Source organism: Macaca thibetana, chromosome 6 (genome assembly GCF_024542745.1).
Source record: "Macaca thibetana thibetana isolate TM-01 chromosome 6, ASM2454274v1, whole genome shotgun sequence".
Lineage (NCBI taxonomy): Eukaryota > Metazoa > Chordata > Mammalia > Primates > Cercopithecidae > Macaca > Macaca thibetana.
Genome location: NC_065583.1, coordinates 86,214,317 through 86,226,777, shown reverse-complemented (window position 1 = coordinate 86,226,777; position 12,461 = coordinate 86,214,317). Strand labels below are relative to the sequence as shown.

The window sequence follows — 12,461 nt, the reverse complement described above, 5'->3', positions numbered from 1 at the left end:
TAATTTTACTTGTAAAATGAGCTTTAATATATTTAATTGAACCTAACATATCCAAAATGTTATCCCAACATGCAATCAATATGAAAAGTTTACTAATGGGATATTTCATATTCTTTTCTTTGTACAAGTCTTCAAAATTCAGTGTGCATGTATGCATTTTACACTTATAGCCCCTCTCAATTCTAACTAGCCATGCTTCCAGAGTCCCATAGCAAAATGTGGGGAGCGGCTGCCACATGGAACAGCACATCTCTGGATGCTAAATGGTTCGTTACAAGAAGCAGATCTTGCAAGCAGAGAAAGTCAGGATGAGAAACAATATTAAGGAGAAGGAAGAAAGCAGGCAGGAAGGACTAAGAAAGTGGGTGTGGATGTTAAAGACTAGACATGTGAGATGTTTAAAATTAGAAGGGAAAAGGGCAAGGACACAGAGACAATGAACCATGCTCAGTGAAAAATCTGCTCTAGTCTAGTCCTCCACGGGAGAAAAACATCCTTTATAAGCAAATGCAGTTGATGGGCAATGCAAATTTTCTGGAGGGAGGATTTGGGGTTTTTTTTAACTAGGCTCAGCATTAGACAGGAGGGGTCAATGTAAATATCACCTGGCCACCTGTCTGAACTCCACTTCACACACTTGGTATTTAAGAGACAGCAGAATGAACCAGGCTAGTGAGGACAAGATTCTTGGTCAATATTGGGATTATTTATTATTATTATTATTATTATTGTTATTGACGGAGTTTCACTCTTGTCTCCCAGGCTGGAATGCAGTGGCGCTATCTCAGCTCACTGCAACCTCTGCATCCCAGGTTCAAGCGAGTCTCCTGTCTCAGCCTCCCGACTAACTGGGATTATAGGTGTCTGCCACCACGCCCGGCTAAATTTTGTATTTTTAGTAGAGACAGGGTTTCACCATGTTTCCCAGGCTGATCTTGAACTCCTGACCTCAGGTGACCCACCTGCCTCGGCCTCCCAAAGTGCTGGGATTACAGGCATGAGCCACCGCGCCCAGCCAATATTGGGATTTTAATCTGAGTCATGGCTGGGAGTAAAGGGAAGATAAGAGACTTTCTTCAATAATGGGTTTGGGATGCAGGAGAAGTGCAGGTACAAAAAAGAGGTCAAGGAGATGGGTCAAGGAGAAGTAGCAGTGAAGAAGGAAGGAGGGTATCTTGAGCCAAGATCCAGGCAGAATTCAAGACTCAGAGGCATAGCTAAGTGAGGATGTGTAGGCAGGAATCAGGAATCCAGATGTGTGGGTGCAGTGTCAGAGGCCAGAAAGGGAGACTTGGGTGCAAAAAATGGATACCCAGAGTCAGAGTCTAACACCAAGAACTATATCCTTCACCCGGAGACCTCAGAAATAGGATACTTTCCCATCCTCCACGGGAACACAATATGGCAGTCACTTAGTAGGTGCCACATCCTCCCTTCACCAGACTTTAATTCTGGTTCTTTTCTGCCCAAGAATCAGAATTAAAGTCTAGGCTGGCAAAAGCCAAGCTACCAACTGGGGGAAGAGGGGAACATCAAATATATCTGCCTGGCTTAAAAGGACTTGGAATCGAGAAGGCAATAATATCATTTCACAAACATAAAGCGATTTTGAAGCTTTTCCAGAGGCCTTATCTCTGAACAGTTCTAGCCCATCCATTCATCCCTTCATTCATTGTCACCACTTATTGAGTAGTCTTCCCCTGAACTGTTTTACAATACCGATTCACCAGGTCAGTTGTACTAGGGCTTGCCAAATTCTATGCCAGCAGAGCTGGCAAGGCAAGTGAAGGTGGTTCAGGCTTAAGCAAAATAGGTTCCTACTGTTAATGCTGAAGAGGCCTTTCTAAATGAACCCAGTGGGATTACGAGGATACAAAGATCCTAAGATGTCCAGAGGTCCACTTGCCTACATTTGTTGTAATTTTCCAAATTGGCTAGCACCCAAAAGAACAGGAAATAAGGCTGGTATAAAATATCTCGAAAAGACTTCACTGAAGAGAAGAAAACTGTTCTCTCAAGAAGACACTAAGCAGGACTTTTAAATCTCATTATATTACAAATACAGTTTTCCATACTGCACCCATACTTCATTTAAATACAAATATTTGGAGACTTTAGGGACATTGTGGCCTGATATTGTGCCAGAAAAAAAAAAAAAAGTTTCTAATGATAACAAACTGCTACCTATTAGAGGGGAAAATGTATTTGGATAAAATCTTGAATTGTTAGGGATAGTACACTTCTCACTTCTGATTCATAAAAAGCACTATGAGTTAGAAGAAAAGGTTGATGGTGAAAAGCAAATTAAAATGGCACATAAAGTTAATGATATAGAAAAAAGCTGTATCTTCAGTGGTGCCAACAAATCAAAATTTACAAAAACTGTAAAGACTATTTGTTAAGTGAACAAATGACTTGAGAAAAGGGTGCCTCTTCTTTGATTCAATAATTAGCTTTACAGAAAGGTAAGCATGTCATAAACAGGTATGGTTTATACTCTAGTTTTATAAAAACATGCACGCTTATATAAAGGAAGTTGTAGGATAATATCTACTCATTCACATTAAACAAACAAGCAAAGTCCAGAATGCAAATAATGACCCTCAGTTATCAAGAAATGGTCTTATTTAGGATGCTTGACTTACTGAGGCAGGGAAATATGTGATTTTTAGTAAGTTTTCCAGTAGCAAAAAGCAATTAAAGCAAATGTTTCAAAAAATTATTTTCAAGCCAGGCGCAGTGGCTCATGCCTGTAATCCCAACACTTTGGGAGGCCGAGGTGAGTGAATCACCTGAGGTCGGGAGTTCGAGACCAGCCTGACCAACATGGAGAAACCCCGTCTCTACTAAAAATACAAAATTAGCCAGGCATGATGGCATATGCCTGTAATCCCAGCTACTTGGCAGGCTGAGGCAGGAGAATTGCTTGAACCTGAGAAGCAGAGGTTGCGGTGAGCCAAGATTGCGTCATTGCACTCCAGCCTGGGCAATAAGAGCAAAACTCCATCTCAATATATATATATATATGTATATATATATATATTTTCTGCTTACCTAAAGCAGATGTCTGCTACAATATTATAAATAGATATAGACCAAAAAGAAAAAATATATATAACCTAACTTCTAAATCTGCAGATTTTGTCAACGCTTATAAAGTTATACAGACATATTATTTATACTCCATTAACCAGGATTCGTAAATGATTTAATAAGCATTATGATCAAAGAAATCATATTACATGTTTCCTTTAGATATCAAAAATATATTCTTAACCTTTATTTTGTGAAATCATTTTCAAACAGTGAGGTAAAAGAAAGAGGAAGAAGAATGTTCTATTTTTAAACGAATCTGCTAATCCCATTTTTTTCCCTCAACATAACATATTCATTCTTCATGGTAATGCATACATACTTGCTAAAAATAATGTAAGATTTTTTTTCATTGCTGTATAAAATTGTAACGTCACCAATACTACCTTGATTAGTCATGGGCTACTTTTTCCAACACTGCAAGTAACATAGTTCATATCCTAAATTAAATAAGAAGGACTGGCAAAGTACCCTGTTAATTTTTTTCAACCACACACTTATTTGTAATAGCAGCAATTGCAAAAGTTCAGTATACTCTCCAATAATAATAACAAGCACAACAGCAATTGCTAATGTTTATTGAACGCTTGCTATAGTTTAAGCCAATCTCTCATAACATCTACATGTTAACACTTCCATTTATGCAAGATTCATAGTTCAACTCAAATTTGCCAGATACGTATTATAGCAAGTAAAGGTTAAAGGGAAATATGTCATCCTCTTTACTCCCTTCCTTTGGAATAAGCTGATGATCGCAGCACTTTTCATGAATGCTATCGCACATCAAACTCCACTTTCCACCCTGCTCCAAAATGTCCTAAGGTCTCATCCAGCCTCTCTCACTTTCAATCTGAAAGGGGTCATTTCTGAAGCCAGACCAGTATAAAGATAAAAACATTGTTTTAGGGGCTGGATTTTTATACTAGTTTTCTTCAGTGACTTTAGTCATTTATAATAGAAAATATGTTTTTAAATCTGTGCCTTCTTTAAGGTGGAGTTGTATTCTTTGAAGTCATATAGTAAAAACACCTGAAAAATTGCAAAAATCCACCCAAGTCACATTTTCGAATCATTTTGCTAAACATGTGCTTTATTTAAAAGCTCAGATAATAAAGCAAGATATACTTCATGTATAGACTTAATTGTAGGAAATATTTTTTCCACTTTTTATCAGGGCTTACAGATATGTTTTAGGAATCTTATCCCAATGAATAGATTCCTCTTGCTATGTTTTAAAACATACCTAACATACACTGAATAATTTTCCTACTTCTTTTCAAAAATAGTTTCTCCTTTGTGAAAGCAATTTTAACAAAGTTTATTTAAAGAGAAAAAACTAAAAGTTCAGCATTCATAAACACTACATGCTTTTGTTAAAATACTAAAAAAATGCAACGTATTCATTCCTCACTCTTTATCTTAAAATACTGACTTTCTGATCCTAGCAAAACATAATTTTAGTAACTCGTCAAGGCAGAATACATAAAATTGGCATATTTTTGATATGCACACAAATTGAGAAAGCATCTTTTCCAACTGTGTTGCAGAAAATGAAATGCATCTGGTATGACAATATGGCCCAACACGTGAACTAGAATCAGTGGGGAAAAAGGGATTTTTTTTCCTTATTCTCAAAACAGAACATTTGAAATAACGCACATCCCCCAATAGCAAGGCATTATTAAGTCTGTTAGTACATATTGCAAAGGTATATTTGGCTAATGAAAACACAATAGCAAGAGGACCAGCAGGCACATGGAAAGTAGCCTGGTTTGTTCACTTTTACTCATATATGTCGGTGACTCCCAAATCTCTTTCCCCAGCCATCCAAACCGATTTTGTTTTCTTTGCTTTTGCTTAACATCTCTACCCACTGTCAGAGTACGTGCACATATGTTGTTGGGGCCTCGTGCTGGGCTAGGGAGGTGGAGACGTGGAGAGTGTGTTGGAGAACATGGCTTATGCCAGGATCAAGCAGAGAACAAGAGAAAAAATTAAACAATTTGCCTATTTTTGCAATAAAGTTTATTTCTGCCTTGAAAGAACAGTCTTTTCATCTAGGCACTCTAAAGATGTATTAAATGCTTGTATTGTGTTACTTTCTTGAGTACTGTGCTTGTGAACTGGGAATAAAGCTGAAATCTGTATGTGCTACACACCCCTTCCCCATGCCCAGGTCTCTCTGGAGATGAGCTGCTGAGAGAGTAAGGAAAGAGCTCTGAGATATTCAGGAAGCTTGGAAGAGTGCTACAAAGTTAAGCTGACTTCCGGGCAGCTGAATGAGTCCCCTTCCAGTTCCAGGTTCCAACTCCATTTCTTCCTCTTCCCCATTCAGAGGTGAGCCAAATCTTCTCTTTTACATTGGTCATAGAGTGCTGATGAAAGTCGTATTTGTGACTCGTTACAGAGAAATCTCTCCGCTTCTTAGAGAACACGGCACCATGAGCAGCAGACACTAGGGACCAAAAATGGTATCTCTTTCTGGGACTGTGTCTGGCATCGGGCAAGTCCCTCAGGTTTTACCATTCTGTCTGCCTATATCCCTTCTTTCTCTTATTTTCTGAAAGACATTTTAGCTTTTGTATTTCTCTTATGTCTACGTCAAAATGCTGATTCTCTGTAATGAAAAGCTTCTTCAGAGTTACAGATCACGATAATCTCATTTGTAAAAGTGACCAAATATATATGCAACAATGCATCACAGAACAAATTACAAATTAAGATAGGTAATCCATCATAGAATTGATTGTATATAGGGATGGGGAAAAGTCTCCAGAATACACGTAAACTTGCAAGGCTCTAGTTTCATCAGTGAGACCAAAATCATCTAAAAAATGCAACAACTTCTAAAAGTTGTCAAACGTAGCTGTCATAATGGAAAAAGATTCTGGAGACTGACTTGAGTACAAAACCTCTCTCTGTCATCTACTAACTACGTGACCCTGGAAAGCTTATTTAACCTATGTGAGCATTGGTTTACTAATCTGTAAAGTGACCGTGGGGGTTAAACTGTATCAGGCTATAAAATGCCCAGCATATGATGAAGGTGTACATAATAGTGTTAGTTTAGTATCTTCTCCAGAATAAGTTTATATCTTTTGTATACAAAATTCATACTTACATAGTAGTGTTTTCTTAATAAAGATTGGTAGTTTCAGAAAACTGTATGGCAAAAAGGAACATAAAAATTCAGAGTTATCTATTTTTGCTTTGAAAATGTCTTGGGTCAGTGAACTGCAATGTGATTTAGTAAGTTAACATTCACAGTAACATGATATATACCTTCCAAAATAATTCAATTATTATCTGTTGTTCTATTATCCTTGATAGTGAAAGAAAAAAAAATATAAAGGTCCTCAACTCTGAAATTCTTATACATTAGGATTATGTACACACTCAAAAATCAATACTTCCTTTAATATATAGTATTCATCTATACTGAATTTAAAACATTCTTCTAAAAACAATGATCACTCTACTTTTAAAACCAAAAACAGGGGCTCTATTCACACTTTCAAGATGACAGGAAACGTAAATGTATTTAGTCTTTTTTGTCACTATTATCTCTACTTACTCTTCTGCGAATAAAATCTTTTTCTGGATCATCAGGTGTTTGCTTACTGCAAGCAATATTGTTTATTAAGGAACAAAACATATTCATATTCTGGTTTATTTTCTGAAGCTACACTAAGAAATCAGTCCATTAACTCTAAAAACTTTCAATGGAAAGCCTATCTATTCCTGTATCTTACCCTTCAAAACACAGCCTGATGGTTCTTTGTAGCTGAGCTTTTAATCTACTAATAACTAAAGTTTTAATGTAAGTGTCATTCATCTAACATAATGAATCAGAGTCAAAACAATGAGAAAGTTTAAATAAACTAAGATGTATTGGGAGAAAAATGTTCTTTAGGTGTCTGGCAGAGTGAAACTTCCAAAATATTTTCTAGAATTAAAATGATTTGATAGACATTTACAAAAACAGCAGTGCCTCTTTGAAACTGAGGGAGTAAAAACAGCTATTCAGCGGGACGCGTTGTGGGCCCCACACATAAAATTTCTAGTAAAAGCACTTTAAAAAACCTTGACTCTTGTCTGAGCAGTCAACATGATGTATAAAGCAGTATACTTTAAAAGCAAGTGCTTCAGGTGACTATTAAAACTTCAGAAGGCTCATAGGAGCATACGCATTTGACTAACTGGGAGGAGACGCTCCCGCTGTCCACTTGAAGGGCAGTGATCCACTTGCAACGGGAAGGTTTAAGAAAGGGGTGCCGGAAAACGAGCAGACCTGTGCTGATGCTTTCCCTGGCACAGGACCTCACATGTGCCATAATTTACCTCTCCACGTCTCTACTTCTTCCTGCCAGCCATTTGCTTCAAATGGTGCCCCTCCACACCACCACACATGGTTGTAATTGTTTTTAAGTTATTGGGTTAGTTTTTTCTTTTGCCAAGATGAGACTTGGCTGGATATCTCCTTCCAGGAGACCTCTAAAGAGTACCCACTTTAGATCTAACTTTTCATTGACTACTCAGAAAGCTTCTGGTGACAGGTATCATTTCTATCAAAAGCAAAGTCCGGGTGCAAGTCAGAACTCTTTCATCTTTGCTAAACTATAGCGAGATGTTTTCTTTCCACCGTTTCATGTACTTAGAATTAATAGCATTTCCCCTCCCGCCTCCCGGCCCCCGCCCCCCCTCCCCGGGTTGTGAACGCCTGAAGCTGGAGGCGTGGCCCCGCGCACCTTGTCTCGGGCCGCGCCAACTGGCACTCACCTGGCTGCTGCCGCGCTCCTCGCCCGTCTCCGGGGCCCGAGACTCCGCGGGACTCCGCGCCGGCTCTGTAGGAGGAGGCGGCGGCTCCAGCAGCTGCTCCAGGCAGGCGGTGCCCGGCAAAGAGGAGCTCTTCTGATGGCACAAGTGCGCCCCAGGGCCCCGATGCCGTTCACCCTCATCTCGGGCGCGGTCACCCCTCGGGGGAGGCTGGGGCGAGGAGGACAGGGAGGATGAGGCGGAGGAAGAGGAAGGAGCTGAGTCTGGGGAGCGTCCGCCAGGAGGCGTCCCTCCCGCTGCTCCCGTGGCCACCGCGGGCCCCTTTCCGGCGGGGAGCAAATGCTCGCGGATCCGGCGGCGTAGCGTGGACCCCTGCTCTGCTCTGCCGGTGCCGCGGGGCTCTAGGGGCTCCGGCGAGGAGCAGCACAGGTTGGGCTGCGAGGAGGAGAAGACTCGGTCCAGCACTTGCTTCCGCTTCTTGAAGCCGCTCCACCTGCTGCCTGCACCACTCCCGCCGGCCGGTGCGTCCCGTGTGCCCACCGGGGGTGGCGGGGAGGGCGAAGGGGTGTCCGCAGTGCGGCGCTCCGGACCCCCCGCGCGCCCGCCCCCGCCGCCCTTGCTCCTGCCCACCCCCAGTTGCAGGTTCTTCCAGAGCCGGGCCTGGAAGGAGGAGGACGCCGCCGCCGGCTCTGGCTCGCCCGCCGCGGCAGCCCGGGGCTCCATCCTCCACCCCCTGCTCCTCCTCTCCCCTCCTCCTCCTCCTCCTCCTCCTCCTGCTTTTCCTCCTCCCTCTCCGGCTGCGCCTCCTCCCGGGTCCCCGCGGCGGTGGCGGTTGTGGTGGCGGCGGCGGCGGCGGGCGCAGCAGCAGAAACCGGGAGTGCCCAGCGACTTCAGGCCAGCTCGGGGGAAAGAAGCGACCGCCGCCGCCGAGGCTCTCTGGCCTCGGGACTCCGGTACCGCCTCTTCCTCCCGCACCTGCTGGGGTGGGCTGGAGCCGTCACCGAATCCCGGCCGCCGCGCCTGCAAAGTTTCTCGCTGGAAGCTCCGCGGCTCCAGTCCACTGGCGTCCCCCAGGCCGCGCCCTGGCTCCCTCTTCTCGCTGGCCGAGCTCGGGAAGCTGCACGCACCGGGGCGTGCGCGTCCAGCTGCGCCAGTGACCGCACCCGGCGCCCTCTGGGCAGCACCTGTCAGCGGCGGGGGCGGCTGCCTCCAAACTGGGCGCGCACGCGGCTCACACAACACGGCGCGTCTGGCTGGAGACTCCGGGGACCAGCAGCCCCCCTGGGGCGCCCCGGGACCATCCTCCAGCTCCTAGGTGGGAGGGCCGGTAGGAGCCGGGTGGAGCTAGGTAGGGCCCAAAGCCAGCTTGCTCCCTAGGATCGGGCCACAGTTGCCCACGCAGCTTGTTGTGCGCTGGCCGCTGGCCGCGCTGGCGATCGTCTGGGTCCGATGAAGCGAGCTGGAGTGGAGACTATGAGCCCTCGATGGGTCTCGTGGGGGTGCCGAACGTCCACTCTGAGCAATGAACCCGACGGAGTTCTAAGGCTGAACACGTCTGCCCCCGCCCCGTTGAGCGCCCTGGGTCCAAGACGGGAGTTTAATTTCTTCTGTCTTGACTTCATCCCCATCCACCCCTCCCTTCTCTTTATTTGCCTCTGCACTGGTCTCTTATGATCAGGATCTAGCATTTCCGGAGTCTGACGATAAAGCCAGCCCTTAAGTTGCAGGGAGTTTACGGTGGACTAAGATGGGTGATGCGCACTGCCTTTCATCCGATTCGGCACGCAGAGAATCTTGTTCATTTCATTCAAGCGCATTTTTTCTTTGGTTACTTCATTTGCTTGTTGCAAGGCAAATGGAAAAGGCTTTTTAGCTCATTCAGACTTTGCTTCTCCCAAAGCTGCTCAGTCAGGGTCTTCTGATCCTACTAGGAGAGACTTCTGAAAGGCCAGCCAACACAATGCCTCTTTCGTCCTCCTAAATGTAGAAAACGGGAGAGTTCCCTAAGCTGCAGCAGCACAGTCTTGTCTGGCTAGCAGTGTGCTTTGGAGGTGTTATCAACCTAAATTTTTTGTTTTGTTTTTCTTACCTTTATAACAAATATTTATTAAGCACCTACTATGTACCAGACACTATGCTGGGCCCTGGGGATGCAGCTGTGAACAAGGCATCAGGGTCCCACCCACATGGAGCTTATTGTGAGGAAGAGGGTTGGGAGGCGATGTCAGACGATAAACAGAATTTCTAATATTGAAAAGTCCCATGGAAACAGTTAAGCAGGGTACCACATAACAGTGGCTATAGAGGAAGAGCTTCCAGACAAAATGCAGGACACCCAATTAAACTGACTTTCAGATCAACAATGAATAATGTTAGTATATATATGTCCCAAATATTGATTGCATGGGACATACTTACACTAAAATACTGTTATTTATCTGAAATTTAAATTTAGCTGGGTGTCTTGTGTTTTTGTTTGCTAAATCTGGCAACCCCATATGGAGATATTTTTGGTTTTTTACATTATGTGTACAGGGAGAGTCTCTCTGAGAAGATAAAATTTTGAGTTAAGACTTAATGAGGACCGAGAACCAGCTATTGACGGATCTGACTGTAGAATGTCAGGTAGAAGGAACAGCAGATACAGAGGTCCTGAAGCAGGAAGCAGCTTGGCTAGGCATGTTCAAGGACAGATGGATACCACTCCAAATAGAGTAGAGCAAGGTGGGTGGGGTTGGTAAGAGATGCAGTGAAACAAAAGGTCAGCTAAGCGAGTGGGTCCTATAGCCAGAGTGAGAGTTCATGGTTCCTCTAAATGAAATGGGGAGCCATTAGAGGTTTTTTTTTTAATCGTGAGGGTGATGTGATGTGATTTACTAATAGTAATGCCAGGTATTAATAAATAGCCTCACAGGGCTGTTTTGAAGATTAAGTGGAAAAAGGACTTAGTTCGGTGCCTGTATATAGTTGATGTTATTTGGCAGACCCAGTATTTCCCAAGTGTGTGAATACTATGCTTTGGAAAAAGAGCAATGTGAGTGGATAAACATTGGGCTTCAGTTAAATAACACTATTGAAATGACAAGATTACAGAGATGGATAGTGGTTGCCAGGGGTTAGTGGTGGGGCAAATGTAAAGGAACAGAATAAAGAAGTTTATTTGTTATGATGAGACAAATTTAGATTGTGGTGGTGGTTACATGAATCTGTGTTATACACAGGATAAAACTGCATAGAACTACATACATACATGAATGCACATAAAAACGTGACATCTGAATAAGGTGAGTGAGTCGTACCAATGGCAATTTCCTGGGTTTTAATATTGAACTATAGTTATGTATGATAATATCATTGGCAGAAATAGGGTGAAGTCACACAGAAGCTCTACATAGTATGTTTGCAACTTCCTGTGAGTCCATAATTATTTTAAAATTTAAAGTATAAATAAAAGCAAAACAGTAATAATAAAGCATGTTTTTTGTAAAAATTGTGTGCTGCTGAAAGTTTTCCTTTGGAACCTTAATCATTAGAGAATTAAACAGTCTTAGAGCTACGATGGATTACCCTTTCTCTGTAGCTCTGTTCTCGCCAACCCCACCTAATCCCTGAGGAAGCCTCTGAGAAGCAAATGATGGAAAAGTCCAGGACTGATGAGGCAAGTCCACATTAGGGCAAACTCACAACTGCAAATGTAAACACAGAGGCTGTGAAGCTCTCTCCACACAGAATAAGAAAAGTCAACCACATTTGCCTTTATGGAGGCACCTCCCCTTGGGTTAAAGCAGAAAGGGTGGCATTTTTCATTGGCTTTTCCTTCCTCTTCACTCCAGTTTTCTTTCTCTGTATTTTATTTCTGTGAGTTAGTCCTTGCTTTTCACTTAAAAGTTTCAGGTAAACCTTTTAAAGTTTCAGTTAAAACTCTTCAGCTGAATTGTAAATATCATAGCTAACTCTATGTAGCTGATGGTGGCTTAAGTGTTAACTCTCTCTAGAGTATTTATGAGCTTTATATATGGGAGCTTTATAAAACTGAAAATCTCCATCAAAATAAGTAGAAACCTTCATTAAGGACTTGGCCATTCAAGGTAGTGTTAGTCTTACAAAGTGAGCTACAAACCGTCTTCGGAGGCTTTTGCTCCAAACCTGCATCAATCTCTTATTAAATCAATATGGAGATCATTTTCAAAAGCCCAAGGCAAACTGTCTTTTCCACACCAGACAATCAAGCTGAAAGCACCGAGATCACAAAAAATTACCTGAATATAAAGCTACTCTGAAAGCACAAAAAGAAACAGCACTACCCAGAAATCTTATTCTCTAGAGAGAACAAGAGGAAAAATATTTTTTCTAGTTTGTCATAATTGTAGACTGGAAATAATCTACACAATTCAACCTTAAATTCATTTAGTCTTTAATAATGCATTTAATTGACTTTTTAATATTATTTTTCTCTTCTACCTGTCTTAAAATACTCTGAGATTTTGAGTTCTGAAATCTATAATCCCAAATAACACATCCATCAATATGAATTCATTTACATATCTTGAAAAAGCATATGTAACTTTTCCTAAATATCTGAAGTGGATTAT

The 12,461-nt window shown here is 42.4% G+C and overlaps 1 protein-coding gene across 5 annotated transcripts in view; it reads right to left on the bottom strand.

Moving 5' to 3' along the window:
• Positions 1 to 8,592, bottom strand: part of MCTP1 (multiple C2 and transmembrane domain containing 1) — a 594,209-nt gene extending 585,617 nt beyond the window's left edge. For 4 of the 5 annotated variants that reach the window (XM_050794290.1, XM_050794291.1, XM_050794293.1 and 1 more), the window contains exon 1: positions 7,873 to 8,592. In XM_050794290.1, the coding sequence (XP_050650247.1) occupies positions 7,873 to 8,592 (720 nt within the window). The remainder of the gene's footprint in view (positions 1 to 7,872) is intronic. The other variant, XM_050794295.1, reaches the window with a different exon arrangement.
• Positions 8,593 to 12,461: the final 3,869 nt, after the last annotated feature.